We start from the raw sequence: 16,858 nt of genomic DNA on the forward strand, positions 1-16,858 counted from the left end.
AGTCACAGAAGAAACTATACAGTTATGGTTCTATTATTTAAAAAAAAGTTTTAAAAAATGTACCCCAGACAATACATTAAGGAATCAAATACATGTGTTCACATTTTAAAGGAATGGTAAACAAACAAATCAGGAGAGTGGTTATGGCGCATAGGTGAGCGGGAGGGAGACAGAATTATGAAGAAGCCCTTGGAAGGGAGGAGTTCCAAGGACTGGGGAGGTCCTGCCTTTAGACTGGGTGGTGGGTACACGAGTGTTTGCTTTATTGCTGTGGTTTACACCTTACACATATGCTATCAATCAAGTTTAAGTGTATTCAGTGCTAGCACACACAATTTTAAGAAATGCAGTTCCACAAAAAAGAAAAGTCACCTTAGTCACTGAGATTTTCTACAGGAGTAGATGCATTTCTGTAATGCCCTCATCGCATGCCATCACATGCAGGTAGTGTGGTTTATTTCAATAACCCTCTGCTGTGGAATATTTCGTTTTGCCAATTTTTTCTTATTACATAAAGCAGAGAGTGGGAACATTTGTTTGAAAGTGAATTAGAAATAAAAAGGGGGGGCCTCCCTGGTGGCGCAAGTGGTTGAGAGTCCGCCTGCCGATGCAGGGGATACGGGTTTGTGCCCCGGTCTGGGAGGATCCCATGTGCCGCGGAGCGGCTGGGCCCGTGGGCCATGGCCGCTGAGCCTGCGCGTCTGGAGCCTGCGCGTCCGGAGCCTGTGCTCCGCAACGGGGGAGGCCACAACGGTGGGAGGCCCGCATACCGCAAAAAAAAAAAAAAAAAAAAAAAGAAATAAAAAGGGGAAAAAGTAGAAAAAATAGAAGACCGTCTCCCTTAGGTCTAAAAACTGGACAAAAATACTTAAACGTTGCCAAAGCTTGTCATGGTACACCACGTTTGCCAGACGTGAAATTCAGTCCATTTGTCCTTCTGACCAAACACCTCCTCTAGCAAGTGGGTCTGACCCAGTTCCCTGCTACCTGCTGGGCAGTTGCTGCTACCCTCAGGCTGCCTCCACCCCCAGAGAGCCAGTGGACACTTGCTCAGGGCAGCCATCCCTGCTCCCGGCTGCCCCCTCCCACCAGGGCCACGACTGTCACCGTGGAGCAGATACCGAGGCCCTGCCTCTCTCTCCCCCCACCATCTGTGTGGTCCACCTCAGTCCTTGTCACTCCTCCGGGTCACCTGTGTGCGGCAGGTGAGCTCCAGCGCAATGTGCTCTCAGAGCTAAGGAGGGGCCCCAGGCATGCACGGAGTGACCAGGGTGGAGGAGGTCAGGACGCTCTTCCCCTCTTAATGTGACCTGAAGCAGCACCTTGTTCATTGCCTTGAGGTAACCGTCAACCAAAGACCCTGGTCTCCCCATCGTGGACATGGGCAGTTACATTTGCTTAAGCACAAAATACACTCTGGAGACCGCAGGGCTGTAGTTTCTTGTACGTCATTTTAGACATTTTATGGGCACCGACATGCATATAATAAATGTGCATGTGTATTTTAACACAAATGAGATTGCCCTTACGCGTGTTTTTACACTTTACTTTTTCACTTATGTCTTGGAGCCCCTCTCAGATGATCACACACAGATCAGGGGGTACACAATAGGGGTTTACTGAGGGTTGCCGAGTTTCCAGGTGCTTTTTTTTTTCTCTTTCTATTAAGGACAATGCTGCAGTGGACATTCTCACCCATACACCTGTGTGTGCATGTGTGCACATATGCCCCAGACAAATTTCTAGCAAGTGAGCTGGGGGATTCGAATGCAATTTATTTTCAGTTTCCCTGTGGTGCCTCAAGTTTATCCCTTTATCAGTCTTGTCCTACTGTTTTAGTTTGTCGAGGACTTTCTGCTAATTTTGGGGTCTAGCTTCTTATCGTGTAGAATTTGATCAGCTTGTTATATATGTCCTCATCGATGTTACAGATGAAAATCCTGAATAGGCCCAAACTGAGCACAGAATCATGGGACACACCACTAGAGACCTCCCTCTGCCTTATGAGAGCCGCTTTGAGGGGCCAGGAAGTCTGTGACTATGCTGTGACCAGCACCACTGCAGCCCCTGCCCTCTGGGCCTCACACGCCTGCTGTGAACTCGGCACCACCTTCCTCTTCCTCAAAGCTGCCACCAGTCTATTCCAGCCCTGGCGCTCTCTCTCCAGATGGAGGAGAGGGACCCAGCTCCCCAGCCCCTCTTCCAGCTCATCCCTGGGGAACAGGTCAGGGAAGCTCAGTGCTCCTGGCCCCAGCAGCCCACCTGCTGCCCGGGCTGGTGTGAGGGCTGAGCAGCCACCCCTCTAGCAAGCCTGGACAGCAGAGGCTGTGCTTCCAGGCCTTTGGCTCGACGGCAGGAGGCTGAGCAATCCAGGTCCCCGCCCCGCCCACCCCCACCCGGCAAGTACAGACTCTGGTGTCAGGCAGACCGGGATTAGATCTTACTCACCATGGGGCCTTAAACAAGTGTCTGCCACTTTCTGAGCCTCAGTGTCCTCAGCATAAAACGGAGACAGTATGGGAACCTACCTCACAGGGATGTTGGGAGGATTCGGCCAATTCCTGCACGTAAAGCATTTCTCCTGAAGCCTGGTCCTGGGAGGGGCAGCAGTGGGGGGCAGGAGCAGAGCCTCAGGCAGGCATGGCGGACCAGAGGTCCTATTGGTTCAAGCATGCCAAGGGGCCGGACAGCCCCACTCACCAGCAGCCATGGTTGCTTCTCAACAAATGAGCTATTATTATCATTATTCTTAAGGGTTGTCGGGGGCAGGGAGGCCCTTTTGTCAGGTTGGAGTTTGCCCGTGAATCAACTTTCGGGGGGTGACCTCAGTAGATGCTGTAGCCTGACCCTTGGGGCACTATCCCACCTGTAACCTATCTCTGATGGATGTTTCTGTGGCGTTTCCTTTAGTAGGAAAGACAGGGGCCAGGTTCAAAGTTCTAGTCTGAAGCTGGGCTTAGTTCCAAGAGGGGCAGTGGGTGCCCTGTCTCATGGGAAAAGGCTGATCAAAAGAAGGCGCCTGGGAGCTTAGCTGTTAGGCTCTGGGGGAAGGAGGGAGGTGTGTTTTCTATGGACCCTTAGTCCCGAGGGTGGGAGAGGGTATTTTAGGTAACAAGCAGGACTTTGGTGACTTTACCTGAGGCCTGTTGCTTTTACATGCGTCATCCAAATGCTTGTGCCACAGTATTGCATGAAACCGGGAACCAGTCTGGAACTTGTAAACATTGCCTGATGGGTAGAAAACCACTGGTTAAGAGGAAGGTCACATGAGAGGGTCTGCCTGTGACTGTGGCGTGAAGATAAAACGTGGACCTGGGTAATTAAACTAGGGAGGGTCAGGAGCAGCCCAAGGCAAGCTCGGGGCATGTAGAGGAGGAGGCTCCCGTGCTCCCCACCTGTCTCTTTGGACCAGGGCTCTTAACCATTTTTCCGGCCATGGTGCCTTTGGCTCTGGTGAAGCCTGTGGACCCTTCTCAGAATTATGTTCCAAATGCATAAAATAAAATACAAAGAAAATCAATAATACTGAAATACAGTTACCAAACTGCTAAAAAATAAATGAGTGATATCATTCTCTACGTGCTTATTTATTAATGCGCTAATGACAAGATCTGGGGGCAGGCCTGATACTGTACTGTAACTGCAACAAGCTGAACAGAAATGCTATTCTAAGATATCTGCAATAATACGTGATATGAAAATATCCGTGGTTTCTCTTGCAGATAAAATCACAGGTATTGTGAACATTCTAGTTAGTAGTTTAATACTTACAATTAAAGGAATTAGAGGTCATGGGAAACAGAGATGTGATTTTTTCCCACCCAAGTTCACAGACCTTTTGCATTCTATCCATGGACCTTGGCCACCTGCTGTGTCATATTTCCCTCTGCTTGGGGACAGTGCTTTCCTCTGGGCTCAGCCCCGAGAATGGCCTGTGGACCCCATGACCATACAGTCTTTAAGTCAAGCTGGTATAGGTACAACCTTTACTTCCTAAAGAAACCACCTCTAATCTGGTCCCAGAGCCTCGCGGAAGAAACTCAAATGGTAAGTAGCCTGAGGAAACACTATGACGTGTGCATAGCCGTACGTGTTTCAGTCACTCAGAAGCAGAGCAGAGGACTTAGCTCTCTCCATTCCCTGGGCCCCTCGAGGCTCTCACTTCTTTAATTCCCAGCTAACAACATTCAAACCCTGACCCTCCACCAGCACCATCATCTGCATTACCTGGGAGTTTGTTAGAAATACAGAATCTTGGTCTCCACCCCAGATCCACTGAATCCAAATCTGAATTTTTACAAGATCCCTGGGCAATCGTAGGTACATGAACCCTGCATTAGAACATTCCTGTGAAGGTGTGAAGATGCTCAGGGTCTTTACAGCTCCAGTGAACTTGCCTAGCTAGGATACCCAGGAAATCCAGGGTTTTGTCATGTGACATAGGCTGCCAAGGAGGTTAGCATGGCCTATCCTGAACCTCAGTGCAGAACCTCTCCTTCTTCTCAGCATGGTCATGGGGGAAGTATAAAACCAGGAGGAACCGGGAGATGACTGAGCAAGTGAAAGTTGGAGCTTTTATAGAAGGGTTCTTCTCTGATTTGGCCTTGGAGCAGGACACTGCCAGAGTCTCATGGCACAGGCAACGCTGGGGTGTCCTTGAAATCTCCCAACACCCAAGACTCCTCCAGCCGCATGGTCGCTGCCTCATCCAGCACTATGTATTCATTCCAGGACCCTGAGGCTAGAGTTCCAGGGGTGATGGGCCCCAGTAGCCATAGGGGAAAAGGATTCCGGCTGCCACGTGCCATGCACACTGCTCAGTGGACACGCCCACCACGATCTAAGCAGCTTTTGTGGACCAACGAGGGACCCTGTGAACATCAGAGCCTAAAGCAAAAGGAAAGCAGCAGCCTCAGAAGTCCCTATTGTTTCAAAATGCACATTTAGCAGCAGAAGAAAGCGGGTAGAGAGAAGCTGCAGGCACCCAGCGCTGGCCTGCTGCCTACCTTTGTCGGGGTTATTCAGCTGGAAGATGTCCGGGTGCTCAGGGTCATCAGGCAGCTGCACCATCCAGCCCACGACGGAGACCTTTTTGCCAGGTGTGGATTTATACTGCAGAGGAACAACAGCATAGCCGTGAGGCCCACACCCTCCGCTCCCCAGGGAAGGCCGAGCTCGGCCAGGCGAGGTTCCTTCCACTCCCGCCGCCTTGCCCACCTCCAGCCACCCCCCTGCACTTCACACCAAACGAAGTGCCAGCACAGAGAGGCCTTTCGTGGAACGTACGTGTTTTCTGTCTGTGCCCCTCAAGGACTTGGCTCCGTAGTACAGGAGGGTGGATCCTGAGAGTATGACCCAGTACCTGGTCCACGAGGACAGCTGCAGAGGCAGAGTGACAATGTCACACGGGGAGGGGCAGAGTCCCCCACTGCCTGACTAGAGACCCAGCTACATGGGTGGAAAGGGGGGGCCCCTCCTCCCGAGCGGTGCCAGCACAGGCCTCATCTCGTCCCTGCCCGCCACCCCTCAGTGCCACTCCTCCCAGGGCCCAGAGGAGGGAGACTCCTCAGCAGCTCATCAGCCCTAAGCCCTCCCTCTCCTTTACCCCAAGAGCCCTTCCTTTTCCCACCTTGTTTAGGGCAGTGCCAAGGCACAGCTTTTATGTATTCAGGTGACCTGAACCCAAGAATGTCCTGGGGAAAAAGAGTTTCAAAACACGGACAAGCTAAACCATAACCTAGAAGAACCATAATGTCTGCGATGGGGTGCTCTGGCTGCGAGCGGATGGCAGCACTTTGAAGTGGGGATGCCTGGCAGGGCCAAGCTGCAGGTGTGGCTTTTGTTTCTCTAGGCATGAAGCAGACTGCTCTGCATCACGACCTACAAGGCTCCTGTTCACACTGGCGGGGTGGGGGGGTGGCGCGGGGTTGGTGGGGGAACTGCGTCACCTCAGATGGTGAAAGCACTGGCTTTCAGACCTTTTTGACAACACCCACAGGTGTGTACAACACACGTGCATATGTATGTTGAACTGAAAGAAGCTTCATGAAACAACGTTCACTTTTATTATGTGTAAGAAACTCCGACATTTTCCAGTCTATTCTATCCAACTCAGAAATATGGGTCATGACCCCCTGGATTAACTTCATCGCTCACCAGCGGGCCAACCAGCATCGGGAAAACAGTGTCTCGCTCTGGCCCCAGAATGACTGGAGCCTGGACTCTGGGTCCAGGAGGGCAGCAAGCAGGTCTGTACAGCAGACCAGATATAGGGCCTCATGTCGCAGGATGCTTTGTGACACTCTGGGTCCAAGGGCCAGAGTGTGGCCCAGGGCTGGGATGAAGACTCTTCTCACCCAAGAACCACCTAGCACCCGAAGACAGGGGAGCTTCTAGAGCAGCACCTGGGCTAGGGGCCTGGCATCTTCACACTGGGCGCCGGTAGGAGGGGGCATCTCCAAGTGGCTTTGTGGGCAGTGGACAGGGGCAAGCAGCAGCCAGGGCAGGAGAGGAAGGCCAGAGCAGACACGGGCAGATGCTGCCTGGAGATGCAGCTCACAGGCGGGCTTGCAGGCAGCTTGCTGTGGATGCTCCGTAGAACAAAGAGGTCTTGGCAAGCGGCTGAGGGGTCATGGAGCCAGGGACATCTGGGTTCAGCACGTGGTGACCCAGTGGCTGATGGGGGAGCCTGAGAGGCCTCCTGATTCCTTGTCCCTGTCCTTTCCACCACGCGTTTCATGATGCTGCCAAAGGGGGAGGAGATCTGCATCGGGATACCACCCAGGCCGTGCTGCCCGTCTCAGGCACAGTACCCACCCTGACTCCCAGGGTCTCCAGGCCTCCACCTGCCCTCAAGATAATCGCACAGTCCCATTCACCATCTGCTCAATGTGTGCAGGGCCACACACGTGACAGTCCTGCCAAGTCCTCCAGGATGTAGGGACTATTTTATCCCAATTTACAGATGTGGAAACTGAGGCCCTGCCCACTCAGTGGCACAACTGGATTGGAACCCTGGTCGGCCGGTCTCTGGAGCCCATGCCCTCCCATGCCGCCTCTAGACAGATGTGTCTCTGCACTCACCGCGGGCTTCCGTCCTTCCTTGAGCAGAGTTTTCCTTCTCAGAGGCCCCTCCATGGTGGGGACCGCCACCGAGCTCCCCAGCGTACAGATGCACGGGCCGGTGGGGCTGCGGGGGAGACCACCAGTCAGACATCGCCTTGGAGGAGCTGAGGTCAGGCACCCTCTCACCCACTGGGGCCCACGGGTCCCCCACTGCCGTGTCCGTAATGGCGCCACAGGACAAGGACTCAACAGTGCTGGGCAAGGCTGGGGAGGGGAGGGCCCCGAGGGCCCGGAAAACCTGAAGGACGGTGGCCTTGGGCTCACCCACAGCTGAGAACTTGCACCTCCCTCGTCTTTCTGAGTGCTGAGCGGCTCTAGGTTTGGTGCCCACGTTCCCTGTAACCCAGGCCCCCAGCAGCACCCGTACCCTATCCTCTCCACCTGCGGAGCTTCCTCTCCACCTGCGGAGCTTGGGGCCTGCGCAGCACCTCCTCCTTCCTGTGTTGGCAGGAGCAGCGAGGAAGTGGGAGTGGAGGGGATGGAGTAAGAAGGGGGGCAGCGGCCCCAAACCCCGACGCCCTGCGCCTTTGCGACAGGGCTCCTCTCTCCCCCTCTGCCATGGGGATTCGGGCGCCACCTACAGGTGAAGAGTCCAAGTGCAGCACAGCCCAGGCCGCTCTCCTAAGCATCAGCTTCAGCTCCCTGGATAGGCACCTCCCATAGACACCTCCCTCAACCCTGCATGAAAGCCGAGCAGCGCTCCCTCCGCATCCTAGTGGAAGGCATCACCATCCACTGGCTGAAGGAGCCAGAAACCTGGGGGTTCTCTCCTCTCATCAGTTCACCCCCGAAACCTCATCAATCCCAAGGACTCATTGATCCCATGCCCTAAATATGCCCGTCTCAGCCACCCCACTCCCCCCACCTCAGGCCAGAACTTGGTCATCCTTTGAACGACTGCCCAATACTCTCGCCTGACCTCCCTGCGTCCACGCTTCCCTTCCTCCCATGCGCCCTGCACACCGTGGCCAGCATGACCTGGCCCTGCCGATACCTTCCCCCCACCCCCAGGCAACCCCTCCAGTGCCTTTGAGACCACCATCCTCTCCCCCTGCTGGACGTGGCTCTGGCCCACCTCTCTGGCCTCACCTGCCACCCTCTCCCCGGCTCATTTCTTACAACGTGGACTTTCCTTCACTCCCCAAATCCCCCAGCTCTTCCTGCCTCACGGCCCCATGGGCTGTCCCTTGGGCTGCAGGCACTCTTCTTACCCCTACACCTCTCTTCACTTTATTTGGCTGATTCCTATCACTCTTCCAGTCTTTTCTCCAGGGAGGCCTCCTCTCTGGACCATCGGCACCCGTGATTTTCTGTTCCGTTTCTGCTCTCCTGAAGCAAAAGCCCTACAGGCTGAGGCAGAGGCTGAGTCCGTCTCGTCGGCAGCATCAAGCACAGTGCTTGGCACCCAGCAAGCACCACAGAGCTACTTGTCGAATAAATGATCACATGAATAAATGAATACCTGTAGACGCAGCTCCGGGTTCTGGGAGAATTCCGAACTGGAACCCGCCAGTTGGGCCCCAGCGTGGCATAGAGACGTCCCCTGCTTCAGAGGAAAAGGGTTGAGTTTTAGCAACAGCCTGGAAAGACCAGCTACTCCTGAAGAAGGCGAGGGCATCGCAGACTATGTGGTCATTAGCTCAGGAAGCCTCAGCCCCAACTCTTCCCCCAGCCTCCTCAGTCACACTGCAAGCACATCTGGGGCACAGCTGGAGCTGCTAGGTTAGTGAACACAACACCCCTGGAGCCTCCATCAGGGCGAGTCCCCAAGTCTCCAGGTAAGTGTTTCCTTAACCTTTTAACTGAATGTTCACCTTTCTTCCAGTGTCAAGGGGATGACTAAGATCCAGGCACACCCCTTATCCCAATGTGAGGTTGAGAGAAAATGCTGTGTAGCCCAAATATTCCATGGTCAATCCAATTAAAAGTGCACAGACACAGAATTGTGGGCTGTCTTGCATGTTGGCCCAGGGTGGGGATGGGGTGGGTCATGTGTAGCATCATTATTCACCCGGACACTACTGAATTCCTCTGTTTGCTACGTCTTCTCCATCGGACAGTCTCTTTGCTGGTCCCAGATGGTTCCCTGCAAACCTGCTCTGTGACCTGCTGCAGTGTCCAAGAATTGGTGCTCCAGGACCTCTCCGTGGGCTGCCCATCAGGCCGCTCTCTCACCTGTAGTTCCCCAGCAGTGAGCCTTTCCAGGGGAAGATGTAGCTTCCAGGGTAGGTGGGGATCTTAACCTATTTGAGGGAAGGCTTCCATCTTCCTCTCTTTATCCTTCTCCTCTCTTGGCAGAATGACTTCCTGTGTCTACTTGATCCTCCACCTTCTCCCCACCCCTGCAGCATGGTCTATCCCTGGGCTATAGCTTTCCATTGGCCAAACAATGATGCAACCCAATTTATAAAGCCAGACAAGGTCCAGACGTCCATTTCAAGTGTTCCCTCTGTTGTCCACTGCCAGTCCCAGGTTGCCACGTTCCCCTGTGGCACTGGACACCTGGGGGGTGGTGTGGGGTCATCGTCATTCACTGCAGCAGGTGCATCGCGCCATCACCGAGCTCAGGTTCCTCCGAGAGGGGGCTGTGTTGCTCTCCGCCCCTCCATCCTCCACTCAGGAAGGAACTGTTCTTGATGACCATCTTGGGTTTGCTGTCCAGAAGCCCACGTTCAGGGCTGGTGGGAGTCTGATGGTCCTCCAGGTCGACTGCCCTGGGACCCTGTCCCTTTCGTCCATCAGCCACTCCTCTTTAGGTGACAAAGAGCTGCAGCATGTGCTGGGTCCCCCAAGTCCTCGAACGTAATGGGTCTCAGCCCATTCCCCACCCAACCCTCGTGACAGATGATGGTCACAGGCCCACCCCACCCGCACCACGAGCCGTGGCTCAGAGGTCCCGACACGCTCACCTCGCAGCCTACAGGCCACACCACCTCCTCCCTCTCTTCACAGCTGGGCATGACACCACGGCACGTCACATCCCCGTGCTTGAGCAGGCTGTGCAGAGCGCCAACAGACTGCCTCCAGGGATGCTCCCCTCCCCAGCTGTAACCGGGATCGCTTATGAGTCAGGGCAGGGTCTGACGGTGATGCCCGGGTGGTGTCCGGAGGATGTCTCCTCGTTTGACCTGGATTCCCGCTCTGAGCCGCCGTCTGTTTGCAATTGGAGATGGAGCCTCCCTTGGCAGAGCTGGATCCTCCGGCCCCTTCTTCTCCACCTTTCTTCTCATGAGTCTTTGTTCCTGATACCCCAGGAAAACGTGTGACGACAGTGGACTGTTCCACAGATGGGGCGATGTGGTTGGTGCCGCTACCGTCTCTCGATCATTCTCTCCACTTGAGACACTCCGTGGCTGCACACTTAGCAGACGTTTGGCAGGACTGACGTTTGTTGACGGAGAGCTTTAAATCAGCGTCTTCCAACCAGTCTAGGCTTTTAAGCAGTCTTTCCTCACACTCTTCCTAAAGGAGGTGCTCCCAAGGTCAGTGGACTGCTGGGGGCAGCGCAGGGACGCCGGGGGTCACGGGGAGGCTCACGGGAGAGTCACTAGTTAATGACCGCTCCTATGTGTCAGGCCACTGATGATCTCACGGGAGCTTTGTTTCAGCACCATCATCCTCCCCAGAATGGGGAACGGAGGCTCAGTGATGTGAAGACACTTAACCGAGGCATGAGCCAAGTAAGTCAGCATTTGAACCCACAGTTTTCAGGGTGGGAGAGAGGTTGATTTGTCGCATGGGGAGGAGTCCGCCATGGGGACAGGGTCCTCGTTTGGAACCAGCACCATGTGGGCGTCTTCCCGGCAATCCGCTCTCAGAGGCACCCCTACTCACAGGTTTCTGCTGCAGCTCACGCTGGACGGGCTTTGTCAGTGTCTGTGAGGCTGGATGGCCACAGATTTGTAGATCCACACCCCTGGATCTCCTGGGGTGGGGCCACCTCCCAGGTCCCTGGTCCCTTGACTCCCCTGATGGGAGTCTTCTCCTGGTGGTTCTGGCTGCCTGGCATTTAGGAGCAGCTGCCATTTATCGCCCACTTATCAGGAGGTGGCTAAGTGCTTTCACACACCGTTCCTCCCAGCTCTGTGAGGGGCGCTGTTCTCACTCTGTCTTAGATGAGGAAACTGGGGCTCAAGGAGGTGAAGCCACACATTGGCCTGTCATTAGGGATGGAGACACAAGTGCTCACATAGGGAGGATGTCTTTTCCATGTGAGCCAAGGGCCCGCATCAGTCAAGCTGCTCCGGGTGGGGGAGGTCAGAGCCTGCTCCACCTGGAGCCTGGGGAGTGACGCTGGCTTTGAAGTGCAGTGTAACGGTGACTTTTCCCCAAGGCCAGCTTTTAGGAGACTATAGGCAGGGTGGTGGCCAGCCTTCCCTCCCAAGGCAAGCACTGCAGGGCTGGAGGAGGGCTGTGACAGGTGGGGCGGCTCTGGCTGGGCCCAGGCAGGCTAGCATCAGCACAGAGGAGCCAGGATCTTCAGCCACTGGAACCACTTCCAGTGCTTTGAGAAGATTTGTTATTTGAATGTTCACGGCCAGAAAATGCAAAATGAGTGGGCAGTGGTATCTGGTGAACTCCAGAAATAAAGGCATTTCTCCAATTGATGGGGCCTCCCAACTCCAGAACCACAGATACCTTTCCCAGCAACATACTGGGAACAAGTGGCTGAACAGAATGTATCCCAGGAAGGCCATTCTACTGCTCCCTCTCAGGGATAGATCTTGAGGAGGAGTGGGGGAAGAGGGCTGCAGTAGGCCACCCTCCTCATGGGAAGTCTGGTCTGGGGAAGCTGTGGGCTGGCAACCAAGTAGAACACCTCAGTCCCAAAGTGTGTTCAAGAAGAAGAAGAAGAAGAAGATGATGATGATGATGAAGATGATGGGGATGATAAAGATGATGATGATGGGGACAGGATGGTGATGATGAGGATCAGGATGATCAAAGGATGGGATGATGGTGATGACGGGGAGGATGGGTACCAGGCAACGTGCTAAGCAGTACTCGTTCACTATCCTATTTAATCACACAATACTGTGGGGCAGGCACTGTTCTTATCCCCACGTTATAGACAAGGAGTCTGAGGCTTAGAGAGGTGGAGTAACTTGCCCAAGGTCACAACATAGGGAAAAGGAAGATGGTTGGTGCCATTAAGGTGGAAGCAGCCAGGGTCCTGCTTAGGCCAACAGCATCATGAGAATTCAGACTGGCCGAGGCAGGTCTGAAAGGCATCGTCTCCTCAGTAGTTTTCTAGGTACACATTAGGTGGCAGGTATCTTGGGGGTTACATTTCAGAAAGCCCTGAGTCTCTGTTGCTGGCCCAGGAGTGGGGAGCCAGGAGAAGTCTTGGATAATAATTACACTGAGGCCTCAGTAATCTTGTCTTAGTGGAAGTACCAGCCCCCCCCACCATTCTTCAGGCTCAAGTGCACAGGGCCCCTGGTAGGAGTGTACCTGTGGAAGGGTTCAAGTGATGCTGTTCATCAACAGTGTCCACCTGCACCAGCAAACCCTTGCTGGGAGGCCATCCCATTGGACGAGGTCTTGGTCCTTGCCGCTACCTAATGACTTACCCTCATCTGCAGGCAGGAAGCTGCCACCCTAAGTTCTGCTGGGCCTGGGATGTCCCTTCCTGCAGTACTTGTTAAAGGGTTTTTGCGGCCTGGAAATCACATTTTTCTCTGGGTAGCGTCCCTGATCCACTGAATGGGTCCCTAGGAGCCATATCTGCACTGCATGCTTAGCTAAGGGGACAGAACCACCCCTGAGCCAAGCCAGGTCAATCAGGTTTTCTATCTTGGCAATTAAGAACCAGATTTGAGAGGCTGATAGTCAGGCTCTGTGGCTTGCTGAAGCTATAACATGTAAACTTGGGAGCTATGAGGCATCAAGCTTCCCCAGTGTGAGCCGAGAGGTCTAGAGATCTGGGCTGCAGAAGGAGAGGAGAGCATAGCAGGTATGCATGGAGAAGGGTCAACACCAGACGGAAGGAGGGTCCTGTCCACCTTCTAGGACCTGACTCTGAGAGGTTGTAGGTGCTGGACAGAGAGGCTATGGGCAGAGATTTCTCAGCTACCTGTGAAGTCGCAGCAGCTAGCAGACAGGGCCCAGCCCTTGTCTGTCAGGGTCCAAGGACAGGATCAAGCAAAAGGCCAGGGACTGTTGCCCGCTTTTCTCTCCCAGAGGGGCCTGAGCTCCTGGGTGGAGCCTTACTCACCAGACGTCAGTGTCTGATGCTGACAACAAGGCAAGAGAGGTCATCTCTGGGGAAAACCAAAATCAGAAGCTTGGCACATCACCCAACTGGGCTGTCACCCAAGGCAGAGCAGCAGAATGGAGCAGCGGGATGGACCCGGGGAACCAGACTGAGGGGTAGGAAGGGGAGGGCCACCAGCCTGGGGGGTTCCTGGGCCTCAGCCACAGGGGATGGGGGTGGGGCAGTGAGGCCCTCTATGAGGGTCACCCTGAGAACAGCCACCCTCATGGCTGCACTTCAGTTGAAGTGGACCCCTTGCCTCCAGGATCGCCCCCAGAACTTCGCCTCCCTCTCCTAACATGCTGCAGAGTTTGGGGCCCAAGAGGCACCCTTGAACCCTGGCAATCCCAAGGCATCTACCAGAGTCCTCTGACCTTCTCCAGGAGGAAAAGGAGTGTTTTAAAGACTCTGACTTGAGGGTAGCAGGCCTGGGGCTCTGATGCCATGACTCCACTTTCCTGGGGTCTCCCTAAGGATGCTAGAAGATTTCATAGGCTAAAGACAGCACAGTGCGGAAACTGTGTCACCCAACCTACTCTACACCCCAGAGCACCTACAGGCCAACTGTCGACAGCACCCTCTTAAAGGGGCCTTCCCCGCAGTTCAGAGTCACCCTGGAGGCCAGCAGGGCTGGCAGACACTTGCCTGCACCGTAGCCCATCCACCCCATGACGACTGCCATGTGGGAAATTTTCTCTTCGTCCCACCCAGCCTTAGACTCCGGGATCTCTTGCTTGCTGGCGAGAAGTTCCTACTGAGCGAAATTCACACACATCCCAAAGTAAGTTCCCCGACAGGAGCAACTGCATCTATGTGTCCAGTATTTCCTGTGAGCATCCTCCCTGTAGAGCTGGGGAACCTGAGGCTCAGAGAGCTTGAGAGACATGCCCAAGGTCCCTGAGAGAAGAAGCAGCCCTGACCTCAGCCCTGCCCACCTCTCCACCCCCCAACGCTGCTGACAGTGTCCAGAAGTCATGACGACCTCTCTCTGCAGAGGCACACTCAGAACTTCAGAGACCAGGGCTCATCACGGAGCCCACCCCTCCTGCAGAGTCTCAGGGGCACGCAGCTTCCCTGGGCCACCTCTCCCCTCCTTGGACACGACTCAGGCCTCGCAGCCTCCTCAGGTCCCAGGACCCCCCTTGAGGGCCCACTGTGGTCCTCTTCACCCAATGTCCTCGGCTTTTGCTGAACCACTGCCTCTACCAGAAGCCACCCCTGAACCCCCAGTCTGACTCAGGTCCCCCTGCTGGGCTTTCCCGTCGCATCCTCTTCATGACCCCCTGTGCACCTGGCATCGTGGACTGAATCTCTGTCTCCCACCTCGGCCATGAGCTGTGACCGGCCCCCTGATGCAGCTCGGCCTCCACAGGAAGGAGGACGAACAGCTCTGCTTCTCAGGGGGCTGGTGCCCTTTCCTCTCCTGCTCTCTTTCCCTCTCCCACCAGAGGGGCTTCCTCCAAGGACCCCTCGGCCTCCTAGTCTCTCCCCCACCCATAGTTTGGCCTGTCTGTCATGTGAGAAGGCCATTCTGCACAGCCTGGCAACGTCAGACTAGAGGAGAAGGATGGCTGAGTATTTCGGAATGAACTTTGTGACGTGCTTTCATATTTCACCCCTTAAAAAGTGACCAGGAAACATTTCTGATTACACCCTCTTTTAGAAAGTTAAATGTTATTTTTTTCCTGGGTGAAAAAGAAACATTTACCCATTGTAGAAAATTTGGAGAATACAGAAAAAGAAAATAAAGTCTCTCAATAACTCTACAAGCAGAGACAGCCAAGAGGAATGATATTATGTACCTTCAGACATACACACATATGTGTTCATCCCCATCACCCATTTCGCTCTCTGTAAAAACTTCATTTAAAATGTTTAACTCCTACACTGAGATTCTTGTTCTCACTTCAGTGCCAATGCAGGCGTAAAGAAGCAGCTGTTACCTCTTACGGACAGGCCTGACTAACTCTCCCCACTGCCCGTTCCATTTCTGAGGAGGCTGAGGTTTGCTTGAGGCCAGCCTGGTGCAGCGTCCACAGTTCCCACCTTCCACTTCATCCAGGATGCATTGAAAATGCCTTTCCGGGGCCACCTCCCTGCCTCCTTGGGAAAGCAGATGTGACACAGGGCTCTCCTGCCTTTGTCCCACTCCCAGAACACAGGTGAGAAAACATCAGGTCAGGGACGTGAGGGGCGTCCCACCCTTGCCCCCTCCCCAGAGACTCCGGCCTCTGGCTCCCCAGGGCCCTGACCCAGGACCACCACTCTGTCCTCATTCTGGGCCCTGAAGATAGGGAGGGTCTTTGGGGGCCGCCTGGGGGCTGAGAAACGACCAGCACTGCCCAGGGTCTGGCCGCTTCAGGGTTCCCTTCTCTTCCCGTCCCTCCTCAGCCACGGGCCCTGCGACCTGCTGAGGCTGAGCTGGATGAGGGGCAGGAGGGTGAGAGCAGCGGCAGAAGGCCCCCTTGGCTCTTTGGACCCTCCACGGTCCCAGCAGGAACAGTGGCTGGGTGCGGCCACTCCACCAGAGAGCAGCCGGACGGGTCCCGGGACTCTGGGGGCTCCAAAGTGGGTGCTCTTTAAGGCTGGCCACTTCAGGAAGCCCTGGGCGCAGCCTGAGCTCTGGCTGCCACCCAAGGATGCCTGGGGGCCACAGGGCTGAAACGTCCAGGGGAGTGAATCAGGAAAGGCAAACTCGCAAGATGGGCCACACGATCCCACCCTTGGCCAGACGAGAACCATCCTACCCGCCTGTTCACAGCAGCATAAAGGCTAACTATGACGTGCCCTGAGACCAACAGAGGGGTGTGTGCCGGCGGCAGGTCGCTGGCCTGGGCCTCCTGGCCCTGCATGCTGGTATTTGGCTCCATGTCTCTTCCTGGCCAAGGCCAAGCTTGTCACCAGGGCTGGGGGGCAAGTCAGTTGAAGGTTGTGGCCTGTAAGCTTCAGGGCTGTGGGGCAAAGTGCTGCCCCCCTCTCCCAGCCTGGCCTCTGGGGACTGGAACAGACAGGACCTCCTCCTCTGGGGGGGCTGGCCCAGCCCTCTCCTGCACCGTTGTCTCTGGTTCTGACGCCACCGTCCACCCATGCAAGTGTAAAGATGCAGGGAGAGCGGGTTCTTACAGCGTCTGCTGGGAACAGCGGGCGGGGAGCCCGGCAGGGGAGGCTCCTTGGGGACAGCCGCTGGTCCCTGGGGCCAGGAAGAGTGAGGCCTGGCTCCCGGGGAAGAGGGAATCTGCTCCCCTTCAGTGAGCAGGGGAAACGTGGCATGGGGGAGGCCGGCGTGGACGGAGGTCCCGTGGGCCTGGGCTCTGGGCGGGCGGAGGTTAGGAATAAGGGGGCCCAGGCAGCAACAGAAACTGTGGCCACTGAACCGTGAGAGAAAGCGTGTGAGATAAATCCCCTCCGGGTCTCCCGTGGGGTCTTCAGGAAAGTCTAGAACGCTCACATGCTTTTGAGGGAGTGGACTCTTTCTGG

The 16,858-nt window shown here is 55.1% G+C and overlaps 1 protein-coding gene across 7 annotated transcripts in view; it reads right to left on the reverse strand.

The window, feature by feature from the left end:
- Positions 1-16,858, reverse strand: part of RALGPS1 (Ral GEF with PH domain and SH3 binding motif 1) — a 288,495-nt gene that overhangs the window by 1,767 nt on the left and 269,870 nt on the right. For 4 of the 7 annotated variants that reach the window (XM_060101205.1, XM_060101204.1, XM_060101198.1 and 1 more), the window contains 5 exons: positions 8,588-8,671; positions 7,084-7,189; positions 5,287-5,379; positions 5,007-5,112; positions 3,057-3,228 (listed from right to left, as the gene is read on the reverse strand). In XM_060101205.1, coding sequence (XP_059957188.1) covers positions 3,068-3,228; positions 5,007-5,112; positions 5,287-5,379; positions 7,084-7,189; positions 8,588-8,671 — 550 coding nt within the window. In that variant the 3' untranslated portion in view covers positions 3,057-3,067. Of the gene's footprint in view, positions 1-3,056; positions 3,229-5,006; positions 5,113-5,286; positions 5,380-7,083; positions 7,190-8,587; positions 8,672-16,858 lie in introns of those variants that run through there. The other 3 variants (XM_060101203.1, XM_060101200.1, XM_060101207.1) reach the window with 1 other exon arrangement.

Source organism: Mesoplodon densirostris, chromosome 6, assembly GCF_025265405.1.
Source record: "Mesoplodon densirostris isolate mMesDen1 chromosome 6, mMesDen1 primary haplotype, whole genome shotgun sequence".
Classification (NCBI taxonomy): Eukaryota; Metazoa; Chordata; class Mammalia; order Artiodactyla; family Ziphiidae; genus Mesoplodon; species Mesoplodon densirostris.